This window comes from Alnus glutinosa, chromosome 5 (genome assembly GCF_958979055.1).
Source record: "Alnus glutinosa chromosome 5, dhAlnGlut1.1, whole genome shotgun sequence".
In the NCBI taxonomy this organism is placed as follows: Eukaryota; Viridiplantae; Streptophyta; class Magnoliopsida; order Fagales; family Betulaceae; genus Alnus; species Alnus glutinosa.
In genome coordinates this window covers 14,339,894-14,359,488 of record NC_084890.1, presented here as the reverse complement: position 1 = coordinate 14,359,488, position 19,595 = coordinate 14,339,894, and the positions used below count along the sequence as shown (strand labels likewise).

The 19,595-nt window shown below is 34.0% G+C and overlaps 1 protein-coding gene across 5 annotated transcripts in view; it reads left to right on the top strand.

The window, feature by feature from the left end:
• Positions 1-6,211, top strand: part of LOC133868083 (potassium transporter 11-like) — a 45,625-nt gene extending 39,414 nt beyond the window's left edge. For all 5 annotated transcript variants that reach the window (XM_062304903.1, XM_062304899.1, XM_062304900.1 and 2 more), the window contains one exon: positions 4,742-6,211. In XM_062304903.1, coding sequence (XP_062160887.1) covers positions 4,742-5,760 — 1,019 coding nt within the window. In that variant the 3' untranslated portion in view covers positions 5,761-6,211. The remainder of the gene's footprint in view (positions 1-4,741) is intronic.
• Positions 6,212-19,595: the final 13,384 nt, after the last annotated feature.

The following is a 19,595-nucleotide window of genomic DNA, read 5'->3' as shown; positions in this document are numbered from 1 at the left end:
AGCTCTTGAATAATCTTCAAGCGAAGACTACCCTCAGGGAAATGCAATTGATTTCCTTTGAAAAGAAACCCGTCATGTATAGCGTAATCATCGTGATACCCATCTGGCATGTCACTCACGATAGAGCCAAAATATGGGTCAATAGATAAAGAATTTTTAAATAAGTTAAACCCAAGTATCTGAGTCCTCATTGTGGTCAATAAAGTCGCCTTCCTACTAAGCGCATCTGCCCCCTTATTCACAGCTCCCAACTTATGCTTGATCACAAAAGAAAAGTGTTGAACATACGCCGCCCAACCAACATGTCTGGATGAAAGTTTATCTAGGCTATGAAGATGCTTCAACACTTCGTGGTCTGAATACAAGATTAACTTGTACGCCAAGTACGAACTCCAATGTTTCAAGGATTGAACCAAGGCATATAACTCCACATCATAAGTGCTATAGTTGAGCTTTGACCCGCTCAACTTCTCATTGAAATAGGCCACTGATCTTTCACCTTGACTCAGAACAACTCCCATTCCAACCTTTGATGCATCACAATGCAACTCAAATGGTTGTGAAAAATCTGGTAATGTTAGAACAAGAATGGAACTCAACTTCTTATTAATCCGCTTGAATGCCACGGTTGCCTCATCGCTCCAAGGGAATTTTCCAGCTCCAATGCAATCTATGATCAGCGCCATGATTGTGCTAAAATCATGAATGAAGCACCAATAGAATGGCACCAAACCATGAAAACTCCGCACCTCATGCAATGTCGTAGGTAATGCCCATTGCTTGACAGCTGCAACCTTTGACTCATCCATTGACAAACCATCTTTTGACACCACATAGCCCAGAAATAGAACAAAATCCGTCATAAACGAACACTTTGCTAGTTGGCTGTGGTAGCAAAGAACTTCTCCCTGCGCAACACCATGAGAACTTCGCGCAGATGCTGAAGATGCTCATCAATGTTAGTTCTATAAATGAGAATATCATCAACATAGACCGCCACAAACCTGCTGGAAGATCTGATTCATCACCTTCATGAATGTACAAGGGGAGTTAGACAACCAAATGGCATCACCAACCATTCATACAACCCTCTCGCATCTTGAATGCTGTCTTCCATTCATCACCAGGTCGAATCCTAATCTGATGTCATCCGCTCTTCAAATCTAAATTGCTAAACACTGTACCTCCACTCAACAGATCCACACATCATCCAACCGTGGAATAGGAAACCTGCCTCACTGTGATCTTGTTAATGGCTTGGCTGTCTACACAAATCCGCCGTGACCCATCCTTTTTGGGTGTGAGTAAAGCTGGAACTGAACATGGGCTAAGGCTTTGTTTGACATGGCCCTTAGACAAAAAGGCCTCCACCTGATGCCGCAACTCATGCTCCTTAAGACTTGAGTGGTAATAGGGGAGATTGGAAGGTTAGAACCCGGCACCAAATCAATTTGATGTCGTATGTCTCGCAAAGGCGGTAACCCCTCCGGCAAATCCTTTGGGAACACAGAAACAAGCTCCTCCAATAAACCCCTAATTGGTTCCGGTGCTACTCCCCCCTTACTACTCTCCTTGCCCAAAAATACAAATACAATTCCGGAAGCAAGCATCTCATCAACAAATTCTTTCCTTGCTAAGAGATTTTAATTGAGGGTTTATGCTCAACCTCCTTGCTTGGTAGGAGTACAATTTTCACGTTATCAAACATGAAGCTATATGTGTTGTTATTCCCATCATGCATGGCAGCCCTTGCATATTGCCATGGTCTACCCAATAAAAGATGACAAGCATCCATGGCAACTACATTAAAAAAGAATACTAGACAACGTTTAGAAACCGTTACCTCCCTTCTTGAGTCACGCCAACCGGTAAGGACTAAAATGCTTATCTGTCTCCAACCCCAACTTCTACACGACCTCTTCAGACACCACATTCTCACAGCTTCCTGAATCAACCACGAGCCTACACACTTTCCCTCCCACTGTACAAGTAGATTGGAAATTGTTGCGCCTCCAATCTTCCCCTTTAGTCTTACAGGTTGTTAAGCATGCCCTCCTAACTGCCAACAAAGGACCCTTATTCCCCTGGACAAGTTTCTTATCAATTGGCTCCTCAGCATCAACTGCAGGCCCTTGTTCAAAATCAACCAAGGCATCATACCCAGATTCCCTGGACTCAATCAATAGGCCTTTTCCATACTGGTCACCCTTTCTACATTCCACCATTCTATGACCCGGTTCACCGCATTTAAAGCAACGTGTTGGGGCACTAGTCAAGGCTGCCTTGTTAGGCTGCACATTCAGCTACCCTCTAGTTTGTGTAGGTGGTGGATTTGCACCATGTGTAGGGGGATGTGGAATTAGGGTGGTTATTACTCCCAATACCTCCTAGACAACGTTTTTTCTAAATGCAAGGTCCTTTGATGTGCTCCAGAAATATTAAGAGGATCAAAAAAATTCAAGGCGTCTTGAAATTGTTGTTTCATTCCTCCAATATACCTTTATACCAATTGATTATCTAACTTCGCCAAATCCACATGTGCCACCAACTTGTAGAACTCCGCCATGAAATCATCCACGAACCTTGCCTCTTGCTTGAGATTCTGTAGTTATTGGTACATGGTCCTCACACAATTATGGGGAAAGAATGCGGCCCTTATGTGCTTCAATAGTTTCTCCCAACTATTGATCCTCTCCTTCCCTTGCTGCACTCTACTTTGCTTTAGTTGTTGCCATCACACAACAGCTCTTCCCCGAAATTTGATTGCCAACAAAGGAATTCTTCGATCATCAAGTGCCTCCTTGAAATCCAAGACTTTCCCTACAACAATTGTAACGCCCCGCCCTTTAAAACAAGGGCGCAATGGAAATATCTCATTTTTCACATGACGCTACTACATCTTATAACTTACAGCGGAATACATATCTTAAATACATATCTTAGATAACCCTCTCATAATACATTAGAGCTACTAGACAAAACATTTATATTAAACAGATATTTACTATGTGCTTTTACGTTTTAGAATACACACTACTACACTGTATGTCAAAAAGTGCCATAGACAACACATTAGAAAAATATATATCTTAAATAGACGAAGACAGGTTAGTCTATAACAAAAGGGAGACTATTGTCAACCTCAGATAAAGTAGGGATCCTCATCCTCCGCCTCATTTCTTGCAACATCTATGAAATTGTAGAATTACCACAATTTCACAAGAGGATACATGAGTCCAAATTCCCAGTAAGTTTAGAAATCACACCATTTATTATGAGCCTTCTTTTTAGAAAATATCTCTAACATATGTTTATAATAACAGCTATGTAGGGTTTTCTAAAAAGATGTACTTTTCATATAAAATCATAGCTGATAAGATAAGCACTGTAGAGTTTTTTAATAATATATATAGAAATCCACCTTGGAATTCCGGGATATCAAGTTTGAATCTTGACTCCCATATGCTAGTGTGATTGTGCACCACGTGATTCTCCGCAAACGGATTGATAGGTTCATCCTCGTCGTTATACTTATCTTCATCCGCGAAATGAGGATTCATTTGACGGCGAAGACCGTTAGGCCTACCCATGGTGGCAAATTGTTCTGATAGTACACCAATTTGACCCCAAGTCATTTAAGCTAATCACCAAACCGATCAATTTGCTCCTCCAAGCGCTGCAAACGTGCTGTCAGTTGTTCATCACGTATTGTTTCTTCACACTCGTACACATCACCAATAGTTGCATGTCTATTTCCTCCTCCATGTGCTCTTCTTCGCGCCATGATTAGAAAGAAACTTGGCTCTAATACCAATTGATGTAACATGGCGTAGTGGGTCACATAATTAACAAACACAAAACTCACAACCCTTCCCAAAACCAAGAACAACATCAAGGATTTGAGGCAAAATATGAGAAAACTCAGCCTTTGAGTGTTTCTTATTGAAAACTGATGAAAAATAAACATAAAATGTGGCTAAGGCAGTCCTAAATGAGTTTATATAGAAAAACAAGTCCCAACCCTACTAGGAAAGCGAAATAAAACGAAACTGCCGAATTGCGTACGAACGAAACTTTGTGATGAACTCCTCGGTCAAATGAGCTTCGACCGGCTAGCGACCGAACGTCTTGGATCGTTGGAAGATACAACACTCAGTTGAATGGGCATCGACCGTCCATTGACCGAGCTTCTCGGGAAGTCTCCTCGGTCGAATGGGTATCGTCTGAGACTCCCTGGAAGCCCGTCCTAAACTCGTCCAGCAGCCTCGTTTGAATGGGCCTAGGCTCTCGTTTGAACGCGCACATCTTTCTCTTATTTCCTTCATGAAGTCGAATGCGGTACGATCTATATCATCTATGTTTATGGAAAATGACAAGTTTAACTATCTTTGTATCAACTATCTTCGCATGTAATTTATTCACTGATAATTTATTGTATTATCCCATCTCTTTGTCCCATTAAATTTCTGTATACTGACATCTTCTATTTGTAGAATTGTTGCTTTTTCTCCTGTATCATTCTTGTGTTTTTTCTTTTGCAAATAAATTGAACCAGTCTCTTGCATGAATAGTATCCAGTGAATGATGTGAAGCAGGTGATTTTAGGGTTATTCTACCTGGCAAATCTAGTTCAACTTTGTCTATTCTTGAATTTAACTTTGCCTCCATGACTAATGATTCCCTTTCAAGCTTTGCTACCCAAATAAAGATTGCATTCAGTAACATATTTATGTCACAACAGGGACTGCAGTTGTGATAGTCATGCTGGTAACCACATTTCTTATGACTCTGATCATGATACTGGTGTGGCGCTGCCATTGGATAATTGTGCTGATCTTCACTGGATTATCACTGGTTGTGGAGTGTACTTACTTCTCTGCTGTACTACTGAAGGTGAATCAAGGTGGTTGGGTACCTCTTGTGATTGCAGCAGCCTTTTATATCATCATGTACGTTTGGCATTATGGTACAGTGAAACGCTTTGAGACTGAGTTGCACAGTAAGGTTTCAATGGCATGGATTCTTGGGCTTGGCCCCAGTCTAGGACTCGTCCGGGTCCCTGGGATAGGACTTGTGTACACTGAGCTTGCAAGTGGAGTACCCCACATCTTTTCCCACTTCATCACCAACCTACCCGCAATTCACTCCGTTGTTGTGTTTGTCTGTGTGAAGTACCTTCCTGTCCACAAGGTCCCAGAAGAAGAGAGGTTCCTTGTAAAGCGGATTGGACCCAAAAAATTTCACATGTTCCGTTGTGTTGCAAGATATGGCTATCAAGACCTCCATAAGAAAGATCATGAATTTGAGAAAAAGCTCTTTGATAACCTCTTCCTGTTTGCTCGGTATGAGTCCTTGATGGAAGGGGGTTCAGACTCAGACTTGTCTGGTTTAGTTGATGAGCAAACCGCACAGTCAGGCAACACCCTCGAGAATGATAATGGCAACACAGTCTCATCAGAGGACTCAATTGTGCCCATTAATTCTTCATCACATGCAAGCAATACCATCAGGTCGTACGGTCAAGCAAGCAGCCAGATTGAGATTGATGAGTTAGAATTCTTGAATACTTGTAGAGATGTGGGGGTGGTGCACATATTGGGTAATTCAGTAGTGAAGGCTAGGAGGGATTCAAAGTTCTTCAAGAAGATAGCCATTGATTACATATATGCATTTCTTAGGAAGATATGCAGGGAAAACAGTGCCATCTTCAATGTTCCTCAAGAGAGTCTCCTGAATGTTGGCCAGATATTATATGTATGATGCGCTGGTTCTCTCCATACTCATTGTAATTTGTTGATGCCAGTATCAACTTTGTGAGCTCTGGTGAGAAGAGGGGTAACATTGCTCACCTTTACCATATCTAGATTTAAAGGAATAACAGTATCCATGGGGCTGCTATCAAGGATGAGGAATCTGTCTGAGAATATATATATTATCTATAAAATACAGATGTGAGATACAAGCAAATTGGCTGTAATGATTTCAAGTATTCATACCACAACAAGAAGCTTTCTGAAAAGTGGGGGTGTTCCAGAGAACATACTGAGTTAGCGGGATCTATCTTTTTGTTTGTTTATCATCAGTTTTAGGTATGATTTTAACCTTTTTGTAATCAACCAAAAGTGTTTTCGAGTGGCTGCTTGCAGCCTTGCCTTGCCTCTTGATGTATTGGACCTTTCTTTCTTTTAGTGAATTTCTTATTCAGCAAAAAGCAGGGGAAAAAAAAAATTAAAGATTTTAGATCCAGGGATCGATTTTAGATCCAGGGATCGATTTTAGAAAGGCCTAAATCTTAGGGATTAATTTAGTAATTTTATTATTGTTATGTGTTTAAATTTGTTTAAACCAAGGGTTTTCTTGGATTGAGATTTCCTGTTATTAGGGTGACCGAATTTTATAAAAATTTGAACAATCTAAGAGGGGATTGCGGGGTTCATCTACCCCGGACAGCCTAAAATGAGGAATCCACTTGCCCAAGGTAGGTGGCCTCTGCAACTCCTCTTTCTAATAACAGGAAATCAAATCAACTTATCTATCACAATTCTCCTATAATTAGGAGTATGTATTTTGTATTGTAATATCATCAAGTGAATAAGAGCAAAATGTAGCATTAAGGCTTTAATTTGTGGATGTAGCTTATAAACCGAACAAAATGAAATTCTTCGTCTCAATTTTATTATTCCGCTATTTTCTTATAAGAAATTAATACGAGTTGTTTCAGTTGATAAGATTAAGGTGACAACTGATGCAAGGCAAACTGTGGGTGGAGTATTGGTGCATCCCAAACAAACAACAGGGATTTTGTCCAAACAAAGACATTCATCCCAATACACAATCTTAGAGATGATCCCACCTGACCTCCATCAGCATTTGAGAGAGTAGATTCGTAGAGATTTTAATGTTAAGGTTTCAAAACTTCATTACAAATTTACAACCATTGCTAGAAATATTTTTCAACAGTTGGTGAATGGGAATGATGGCATGTTCCTTTATTGTCTATGTAGTTTGCGATTCAGAGTGTACAAATTCTTAGGCATGTGGAGGAACATGGTATTTATTGAAACATTTGACTATATTATACTAGGTGTCCAACGCAGGTATTGTGTTCAAAAACCTAAATGTTTACGAGGAATGTTAGAGCTCTTTCTAATGTCTTTCTGGAGTCATTTTATGCTAATATAGCACTTTGTATTTTTTAATAAAAACAGGAGAGAGAAATTAAGTTGTAGTTTTTCTTTATTAAAGACAGTGTACCATGTCAGCATAGAAGGACATCAGAATGACATTAGAATGAATTCTAACATTTTTCAATGTTTACTTGAATTAATAGTTTATGTTACAATCACAAGTGTCTCACATGGCTTAACTGTAATCTTAACCATGTGTATATATGTTCTTAGGCACCCTTTACTTGCAAGCTAGTTTTCAAAGGTGAATTATATCTATGGTTTGTATCATTTGGTATTAGAACCAGCCACCACGTCAAATATGGGATCAGATGCAGCTTGTTGAGTATAGGATCGAATGAGTTGTGGCTTTGTGATCAAGTCACAGAGAGGGTGACCCCGTAGCCTGATCATGAATTAAAATGTTTTGGTACTACTATGCATGAGTATAATATTAAGTCATTGAATATTGATTGATGAGTGGAACCCCTCCAAAAGAGAAATGGCTACTATCGAGTCAATGTCGATAGGGTGGGCCACTGTAGATGTCAACTGCAGAGCGTGATGGTATGTTATGATCCTAAGAACATCTCACATGGTTTAAGTACAATATTAACCTTGTGTATATAAGTTTTTGGGCACACTCCTCATGCATATTTTCAATGATGAGTTCTAACTAAGGTTTGTATTAGTTTAATACCCTACTTGGGATTGTGTTGAAAAATAAAACTAAACGTAGTTTTGGGCCTTTTTAGAGTAAAAAAGTAATAAAAAAAGTATTTTTCAATTTTTTTTTTTTTTTTTTTTTTTTGTTTTACAGAACTAACATATTTTTTCTTCGCACAACTTTTATATACTAAAAACACTTTTTAAGTTCACAATCTCAACACAGACTCTAAAGGTAAGAACTTTAAAAATAAGCTATGAGGAGCAGCTAGGGTAACGACACAAGTGTCATTTGAGCATATAATATGAGTAAGATCAAGAAAATGGATCCTAACAATAGCACGATGTTCTCTAAAATGCTCATTTCTCTCTCTTGTGAAAACCTTCTCTTGGAAGCTCATTCTTCCCTCCTCCTCCTCTCCCTACTCTTCTCCCTTCCTCATAAAGCTTTCACCTTCGGGTTCTTTTAGTCTAGAGTTTTCTCTAGCCCCTTTCGTCTCTTGTGAGGCCAACTATATCTGACTTTACACGGTATGCCGATGATAACTATAAATTTTGTACCTTTGGTCCGGCTGTAAAAATGCTTTACTTTATCTTTCAAGAAAATCACTTTATATATATAACACATACATTATACATAAGTAAAATTCTGATAGTAAAACTTTAAGAGGTAAATTATCCTTTAAGAGTATAATATTTGTAAAATAAACAACTCGATCTCCTTCATTTCTGAAAAAGTAGAGCTCACATCACACTAAATAAAATCTACGCTTTATTGTAACTGAAATAAATTGTCTTTTTAAGCAAAATGGATTCTTTTCTTTTAAATCTTTGAAATGAAAATACCCCCTTTTTACTTTAACTTTCACTATAGCTTGAACTTAAAAACTTCATCTCTAGATTATCCATGGTTAACTTTAGACCATTCCATGAGTTGGTCTCTTTACTTTAGAACTTTATCTTTAGATCATCTCATGAATATTGGTTAACTTTAGTCCATTTCATGAGTAATGTTTTTAAAAATCTACTTTAAAACTTTTTAAAAATGGCATATAAACTTTACCTCTCAAAATATAATCACAATAAATAAAGAATTCTTATAGTAACATAAGAAACATAATTTAACATTCATGGCATAAAATTTAAAAATAAGTAAAAGAAATGATTGTTTTACAACTCTTGACACAAATCTTGTACACTGGTCACCCCTTCCCGCCTTATTAATTAGAAAATATATATATATATATATATATATATATAAGATTTGTTTTCCTATACGTGGGTTCTAAATATCCAATGTTTGATCTTAAAAAAAAAAATTGTTAGAGTTCAATATATAATGTGTAGTTGTATCCACTTTCCTCTTAAGCCTAGCTAGAAAATGTTCTCTAAAATTCCCTAAATATCTTGATGCCATCAAATGAAAAAAAAAAAAAAAAAGAACAAAAAAAAGGGCCCTTTAACCGAAACCCTACAATTTACAATGTAATCTTACTTAGAGAAAATTCTTTAATCTTAATAAATTAGGACAATGCTACATTTGTCCATAATTTGTTATCTATCTAGCCACCTCTCCTTTTTATTTCTTAATTATAGATCTCTAAGCCTTATTAATCGTTAAACTATCCAAATTCAGTTAAAAATGTCCTCTGCCTCAAGTTCAGGTAAAGCTGTCCTTTTTGTAAGATATTATATCTATATATGGCCTATATGCCACATATACGGTGTTTATTATATTTATTATAAATATAATATACGGTATTACGGTTAGGTAATTTAATTAATTTAGATTACCGTAATGGAATCGTTTAATTGATTTAAAATCAATTAATAATATTGTTTCCTTGATGGGAGGAACAATACGGTACTTACCATATTTGAGGGTCCCTGACCTAGCCTATAAATTAATAGCCTGTGTACATCATCAGTACGTCAATACAGTCATAGGCATAGGTTAAAAGATCCCTCAAATAATCTTTTCTTGTTCTATGCTATTTTGCTTAGCAATAAGTTTTTGTTGAATCCATAATTTCTGTGAACATAGTCTGTTTTTTATTGTTCACGTTCGGTTGTTAAATCATAGTTTTGTGAACATATTTTTGTTCAATCCAGTAGATGTTTTGTGAATACAATTAAATTTGTTGTTCACATACGTTTGAAAACTCATAAATTTGATATGGCAATTTTTTTTATTATTATCACTATTCTGTGTATTGTGATATACTGCCTATTTTTGAGTTGCCATAATCTTGATATGGATATTTTCATAAAGGGGTGGCGGCTAGGGTTCTAATTTTTAGGGTTTTTAACCCATCTGGAACATTACGGGTCGGGTTGGTTGGTGACCGGGTAGGGTTTCGACCCATTAAGGTTTATGGATTGAATATATTTTCGGGTAGGGTTTTTTAAAACCCATGCAGTTTTTGGCCATTTAAGTGGGCTGATCCAATTTGAGCCAGCACTATACATAGACCTAGAGGCCCGACCCGATTAAGTGGGTTGACCTAATTGCCCAATACAGTAGCCCATTTGGAGTCTTGTGACCCAAAAGCCCAACCCAATATAGTAGCCCATTACAGTAGCCTTTAAATAAAATTAAAAATAGTAGGCTCATGTGGGGTTTAGAACTTGGGTTGACCAAGTGTAAAGGGCTAAGGCCATTTACTAAAACATTGAGCCATGTGTTTTATTATGTCCTTATGTTTGCAATTTTATTTCTCTTATGATTTGCATTGATCTGTATTAAAATTATTGTTTCTTTAATACATAAATTGAGGAATATTTTTTAATTGTTAAATTTATATTGTTTAAATATAAATTGCTTGATGCCTAGACCTAAGAATAATTAACAATACCATATACGCTGGTGTGTTTACAGTGATATCCAAAAATGCAATGTCTAGAAAAGTTCTGGCTAGGAAAGTCTTGGGATTTAAGTGTGTCCAAGTGACCCCCCTCACTTTCCTGGGAACTCACTTGGTTGCACCTTGAAAAATGTTGTTTACCCCATTTAGGTATTGGTTTGTTATATTCCTGGGGCTATTAAGGGGGCATCTATAAAGTTGTTAGATGTTAATGAAGTTGCAATTATCATAATAATTTTGGGGAGCCACAACATCCAAAATTTGGATGATAATTGCATCAGGATTACATACATGTAATTATCATTATGATTTTGGGGAGCCACAACATCCCGATTTTTTAATGATAATTACATCAGGATTACACATAAGAACATCATAAAGAATTTTGTTAAATGTTCATAAACTACAGAGTGATTATTATGATTTTGGTAGAGTAACAGCATCTCGATTTTATAATAATTGCATAAAGATCATACACATGAACTTCATATAGAAAAAATTAACATCGTCTTGTAATTAATTCATAAATTTAATTACTTATCCCCACAGGGAAGTTTTTTTATTTTTATGACTTAATTAGAATAAGATAACAAATTTAGTATTGGAAGTAAAATTTTCTCTCGGTTGCCCACAGGTACGGAGAATTTTATTTTTCAATATTTAAATTTATTAGTCTTATTGATAAAGAGTAAATTTCATCCATGATGCAACCTTTGCCCACAGGTAGGTTGAAATTTACTATTTAAATCGGCATTGGCTAATTTAAAATAAAGTTAACATCGTCTTGTAATTAATTCATAAATTTAATTACTTATCCCCACAGGGAAGTTTTTATTTTTATGACTTAATTAGAATAAGATAACAAATTTAGTATTAAAAGTAAAATTTCTCTCGGTTGCCCACAGGTACGGAGAATTTTATTTATTAATATTTATATTTGCTTTAGTCTTATTAATAAAGAATAAATTTCATGCGTGATGCAACCTTTGCCCACAGGTAGGTTAAAATTTACTATTTACTATTTAAATTGGCATTGGCCAATTTGAAATAAAGTTACTTCATAGCATTAAAGTATTTTTATTTTTTATATTCTTGGTCATTGCAGCTATTCATATTACTCTACTTTTGGTAGTTTTATATTCAAATACTTTAAGGTAATATTTTTTCTGACTGAAAAATATTAATATGCTTTTTCATTTGGGTGTTAAAAATTTGGTGCTCCGTGTGGACAAACCACCTACTCCCACGGAATTAAGTACGCCACATGAGATTATTAAGCATGAACGGTGGGAGTGATTTAATCACTTAAGTTAGATGTTCATGAAATCTCATGTCACTAAAGTCATCAGGGATTTATTCCTGAATGTTTTAGAGTCAAAGTTTTATAAATGTTGTTTATGAACATTTAGTAAGTTCAAACAAAACTTGGCTAGCACCCTAATAGAAAAAGCTTTAAAGACAAACCTTTTACAGTTTCTAAAGTGTTTATAATCTCATTATGGGAATGAAGGATATTATAGCTTAGCTTAAATCCCTAAAGATTGAGATTTTTTGAGTCATTGTTGGTCTATTTCATTTTTGAATTCTCTCTTCTAAGTGTAGAATTTTATCTTTTAACACACATAAGGATAAATGGTTAGTAAGTGAACTTCTAACCATGTGTGTTCAAGAATATGAGAGAATCCATAAAGTGTTCACATGATTACTCATGTCAAGGGAAGGACCAATAAATACAATCATGCCCAACACTTATAGCATGAGAATAAGGTGCCAATAAAGTATTATGGCAATCAAGATACCTATTTCTTATGCAATAAGGAAAATTAAGGGCATATAAAGAAAGATTGCATGAAATATAAGAAATGACTTAAAATAAAGAAAATCTCATATATCTAGTATGTCGTGAATCTCTTTTAGTGACTCATTTAAATATGTTGTGGATTGATTATGGTTTAACAATCCACATTGTCAACACAAATGCAGAATCTTTTTAAAATGAATAACACGTGTTTATAATTTGAGGTTGTTGGGATCTATAGGTTAATTTTGAAATTCAGTTATATTTTTTACCTAAAAAATGATTTATATTCCATAATCTTTTAGAAATTTATTTTCTAGTTTGGCTTGTTAAAAATTTCAATTTTATTTTAAACTTGAAATTTTTTCTTATTTTTTGGTGGAATATTGGTTGGGGTTTAATTAAAGTCTATTTAAAATTGACCTACATCCCAATTTTTGAAACAAAATTATTTGTTTGTTTCTGCATACTGATGTTGACGTAAAGTAGAGTCTTTGAGAATTTAAAAATTGCTCTTGTTATGGCTTTGGAGATTGAAATATATCTCCATACAGAAAATAAAAGTCAGTAATTTACTGACTTTGGTACTTGTGTGGACTGCATAAGGGAAAGCATACCAACAAGACCACTAGAGGTGCCAAAGAGAGCCTTTTAAAATTCTTGAGATCATGTACATTGAAAGGTGTTGACATTTTCATACTCATTGCCTAAATGGTCAGAGATATTTTTTATCTCTTTTAGTGATGACCATATAAAGTTTATATATCTCTATCTTCTAAATATTAAAGATGGGGTATTGAATACTTTCAACACCTATAAGGAAGAAGAAGAGAGACAATATGAAGATTATAAGATCTAATATAGGCATAGAGTATTAAGGTAGGTACACACAAAAAGGGAAATGATTAGTAATACTAATCTGTTATTACCCTCATAGAGTAAAGCTTTGAAGACCGTTGTGTATATGTTAAACAGGATTCCATTTAAGGTTGTCCTTAAGACACCTTTTATGAAATAAATGGAAGCCAAGTTTAAATTATTTACACATATAGGGTTGCCTTGCTAAAGAGGGGATTTATAATCCTCGGCTAAGGAAATTAGATTCAAGGACAACCAGCGGATCTTTTATAAGCTATCTAGTAAACTTTAAGGGGTTTTAATGTTTTATTATCCTTCATATAAGCTTAGAGTTGTTGATTGTAAAATTTCTAGAGGATGCGAAACCTGGTGGGAATGTTCATTCACACAAATTGAAATTTGAGGAAGCACTAGAGTTGGCCAAATCTCCTCCTCATAGAGGATGATTGATTGTATTCGAGGAAAATCAGATTGATTATCCCGAGCCACAATCACTTCTAGAACAACCAACTCTTACAGAACAGGTTTAAAATCTATTCTCCCATTGCGAAATGCAGAGGAAGTAGAATTAAGAAAATCCTATAAAATAAGGAGATCAACAATTCTTAGTGATCATGTTGTATATCTCCTAGAGTCTGATGTTGACATTGGACATAAAGATGATCCAAAATTGTTTTCACATGCTATGAGTGTTAGAAAATAATGTTATAAAAAGAAGAATCAAAACAAAAACACTGAAATTGTTAGGAAAATATTTTGTGAGAAAGAACAAAAATCTGAAATAAAAGATAGCTTTGAGGCACGATGAATCGCTATCTTTAAGACGATATTTGCCCCCACTCGGAATGAGTTTGCTAATAGGTTGCTAGCAAATTGCCTCCAAGATACAACAAAGCTATAAATTCTACAGATAGCAATTCTGGAGAATTCCTACAATTTCACTTGTGAATTTCTAAAATTGAGAATGAAAATCTAAACAGTAAAATCGGTGGAGGAATGTTATATTTATAAATATTGAAGGGGCACATGTGAAAAGTCATAACTTTTCATTACATGTAACTGCTATCAGTTACAATATTTATATTATTAACCGTTTCACAACACCCAATAGAGCAGTTGGTCTGATGGATAAGGCGCCTTTTCATGTCATCCAATGCATAGGTTAGAGTCTTCATAACTGCGTTTTTACGGTTTTAATTCTTTTAGACAATAAAAACATCAAAAAACTGTTACTTTGCCGAGGAGAAGACTCGAACCACTGCTCTTTGAGTTTGTAAGAAACTGTTAAACCACTAAGCCACCAAATCACAATTATAATATAATAATCTAACAAAAATATATAACAATGAGTGGAGAAAACTCCACATTGAGATTCAGTGTCATGAAGTAAGAGATAAATCCATTGCTCAAAAGTCAAGCTAGACTCGTAGCCAATGGTTTTACTCATAAGGAAGGCATTGATTATCGTGAAACATTCTCTCCAGTGTCTAAGAATGGTTCATCAAGATAATCATAACATTAGTAGCTCATTTTTTGATCTATAGCTACATCAAATGGATGCGAAAACAACTTTTCTGAATGAGGATCTTAAAGATGAGGTTTACATGAAACAATCAAAAGGTTTTATAAATAACAGTCAGAAAGCTTGCAAATTAAAGAATTCTATTTATGGGCTGTGATAGATCTCTCATTGGTAATATACTTTTTACAAGGTTATTGTTTTATTGTTTATTGAAAAACCTTGTTAATTAGTATATATACCTTAAGGTCAGTGGGAGTACAGTAATCTTTCTAGTCCTATATGTGGATATTATTTTTGCAAGTGGTGATTTAAGTTTGCTATATAAAGTTCATTTCACAAAACTTTGAAATGAAGGATTTGAGTGAAACCTCTTATGTCTTTTGACATAGAGATTCACAGAGACATAAAGTATATTAACATTGTCTCGAAAGGCCTACATTGAAAAAGTTTTTGGGAAGATTTAGAATGAAGGATTATGCACCTTCAGTAGCAATTAAGAGGGACCAATTAAATACAGATTAATGTCCCAAAAGTATTGGAATAAGGGCAGATGAAAAGTTTTTAAAGCGTCTGCATTATGCACAACCATATGACTGACAATAAGAATATTAGGTCAATAAAGTGCTGCAAATAAAGTCTTGCGGTATATGCAAGGAACCAAGAAGTACAACTTAACCTAAGAATACACTTTCCACTTGAAGGTGGTTAGTTGTTCAGATTTGAGTTTTGCTGATTGTGTAGATAGTAGAAAGTCTACTTTAGGGTATATATCTTTTTATTGAGAGATATATCTTAAAGATGCAGTATGCAGACTATAGTTGCTACGTCTACCAAGAAAGCTAAAATTCTAGCGTGCTATGAATTTAGTACACAGGCATGATGGTTGAGACATTTTGTTGAAAGTCTCAATATTGTCGATTTTACAGTTAGACTATAAAGATACTCTGCGGTAATTCTACTATAATCTTCTTTTATAAGAATAAAGAGTAGAAGCAGAAGTAAATTGACATCAAGTATCTCAGTACGAGAGATAATATTAAGAGACATAAAGGGTCTATTGAGCATATAAGTGATGAATTAATGATTGCGGATCCCATGACTTAAAGTTTACCGGTAAAGAAAGAATAAAGTCATGCGAAGTATATGAAACTCATTAATTCAATTTTGCTTGGATAAATTGGTTTGTCTCTTTTTGGTTTATAGACATAAAGTTATTATAATAAAGATTTTGTGCATATTTGTTATTTTATCCATGAGGATAAATAAAGTTAGACCCGAATGACTTATAAGAAGTTCATTCATAAAGCTTGATTATCCATAAGGTACTCATGTAAGGAGTGTTTTGCATTGTGATACATGGAAGGGACGACCTAATTTTATAATGGTTTTACCGTCATGATTCGTGTAAAACATTTCTTATCTGAGTTGGAGGATTCCATAAGTGATTGGCCAAACTAAAGAACCTAATACCATAAGGTCATGTGTCATAAAGGCCAAGTGGGAGAATGTAAGATATTATCTCCATATATGGCCTATATGCCACATATACAGTATTTATTATATTTATTATAAATATAATATACGGTATTACGGTTAGGTAATTTAATTAATTTAGATTACCGTAATGGAATCGTTTAATTGATTTAAAATCAATTAATAATATTGTTTCCTTGATGGGAGGAACAATACGGTACTTACCATATTTGAAGGTCCCTGACCTAGCCTATAAATTAATAGCCTGTGTACACCATCAGTACGGTAATACAGTCATAGACATAGGTTAGAAGATCCCTCAAATAATCTTTTCTTGTTCTTTAGATGGATCGTGGAAAAACTTGAGCAAATATGGCTAGAGGTAAGCCTGAATTCTGTCTTATTTGTTTTCCGCTGCGCATGTTAGTTTAAGTAATATGTTGAATATTTCTAACACTTTTATCCAGGTAAAATTGTCTTCTATCCAGTCCAGGTAAAAATAAAAAATAAAAATAAAATAAAATTGTCCAATGTCAAGCAAAAATATTTAGGTTGTATTAATTCCTTTTTGCTCATTTTATTAGAAAATAATAATAATAATAATAATAATAATAATAATAATAATAATAATAATAATAATACTTATCAAAACAAATTAACTCACCATACATGATCATAAATTATTAAAATTAAATCATACTTCAATAAATCTTCTTTCCATCATTTGGACAACCAAAAATCTCAAAAGGAAAATTATCATCAACCTAAAAATTCAAGCCAAAACTCTCAATTCATCATTCACCTCCAAACAAGAGTCTCCCAATCGGCTATGTCAGTCTATAACACCAAATTAACCTCAATCAATTAATTATACAGATTTACCAGCTACTAATAGATTGGCATTAATAATTGAACTTAAACAATCATCGATCCATACTCAAATTCGAAATTGAGGCATAGAAGAGGGCTTTCGGGATTTACCCAAAATTCTCATGACGTACCAAAATTTACCTAAAATGCTCCATTTGTATCAATGTAGAATGTTTTTCATCAGAAAAGTTTTTAGGAAAATCATTTTTTCAAGAAAATGTTTTGAAAACATTTTTCGGCGTACGAAAAATCACAATATATATGTTTTTAAAAATTTTCGTTTAACCTAAAAAAAATTGAGTTTAGGTGGTGGTCCAATAGTGGTCCTGTAGTGGTCAGGCGGGGCCCAGTGGTGGTCCAACAGTAGTTTGACAGAGGTCTTCTTTGGCATGCCTAGGATTCTTTAAAGAGCTTAAAAAGTACTTGTAATACCTAAAAAGTTGTGCCAAAGAAAAAGCTGGTATGTGTGGTAAAAAAATTTTCAAAAGTACTGTCTTTAACTTTTTTCCTTCAAAAATTACCAAAACACACTTTTAGAACAAACTTAAAAACGAAGCTTTTTCTAAAAAGATTTTTTTTATTTTAAAAATTCTATTTCCCGACGCAACCCCAAAACATGCTCTAACTTTACTTGACAGCTCAACACGTGCTGTCAAGTTATAAGATGAGTTGTGTTTTTCATTGTATTTTTTTAAAAAAAAATAAAAAAAAATGATCTCTTCCCATGAATCAAGACCTTAATAATTCAACTCCCAAAAACTATGTCCTACTTAGTCTAATATCAAATCCAACCATTAATGAGTTGAAAGTCCAAATAAAATTCTTCTTTAGCTCATCTGTCCTAAATTGGTTTTGGGAAAAAAAAAAAAAAAAATCACTTCAACTTTTATTGAATAACTAGCTCATAACCCGTGCTATGCGCGGGTTTCTTCCTTATAATTCAGTTTCGTAAAATAAAATAAAAAAAAAAAAAAAAAAGGGAAGAAGAGAAGGATAGAAAATATAGATAAAAAATGAAAACTGAAAAACACTAATATAATATAATAGGGACAAAAATTTCTTAAAAATTGGTTTATAGGAAATTTTCTACAACTCACATTTAAAAAAGACATGTATCCTTTAAACATGTGAGAAACACATGTTTTTTTATTAATGCTATTAAAAAAGCATTTACGAAGTACATGCTATTTAAATAACATATGTTTCTCACATTTCAAATAACACATGTCAATCTTATATGTGGATTATAAGAAATTTCCTACAAACCGGTTTGTAGGAAATTTCTGTCCATATAATAGTGTTATCTTTTTTGTATTACACAAAGTAATAAAAAAGCTATTCAATAAACATAATACGCTAAAAAATCATCATACCCCGTACAAAAAACAACCATAGGAAACTCCCTCTCACCATCATTTTCTTGAATTTAGTGTAAAATTTACAAAAGATAAAATAAGTAATTTGAATGAAAAATAATATATTAATTACATAAAAAAATAAAGAAAAAAAAGAAGAAGAGAGGAAATGAAATAAGAGAACCATAGAAAATATAGACAAAAAATGAAAAATAAAAAATACTTATAGAATAAATTAGAGTTTTCTTTTTCATATACTTTTCCGGTTCATATGAAATCTTGAAAATCAATATTGTCTATCAATTAAGCACGTTAACAATGTGCATTATACAGGGAAAAAAAATCAGTGAACAATGTAAATTAAAAAATCGTCATACCTCGTACTCAAAACAATAATTAATGTAAACTCTCTCTTTCCATGGTTTCCTTGAATTCAATGTAAAATTTAGAAAAGGAAAAAGAAAAAAGCAATTTGAACAAAAAAATAATATAAATTAGGAAATAGGGACAAAAAAAAATGTAAAGAGAGAACAAAATCATAGAAAATAAAGTAAAAAAAAATGATAACCACTAATATAATAGAAAATAACTATTTTTTTATATACTTTTTCCAGTTCCAAAGAAATTTGTAGGTATAGGAAGAAACTACGGTCAGATAAATATTTTTTAATTCGACCATTATTCTTATATATAGCGGAAAAGAAACTACTTTTTCAACAAAAATAAAAAAAAATAATATAAATTATCAATGCAAAAATAAGGATATAAAATCAAATCAGAAAAACAGAAGCACATAAAATAAATACAAACATATTATTTACAATTCTATTGAACACAACCCCGACAAACTTGAAAGACAAACTAAAAAAAAAAGGCTATAGTAGTATTACAAACAAAAAGGTTCCAACAATAGCAAAAACTTCGCTCTCTTTGCTTTGAGCACCACTCTCCGGTAATGTAAACAACATTGCAGTTTTGCATAGCCACAAACCATTACTTCATATATTTATTTGAGAAAGCGAG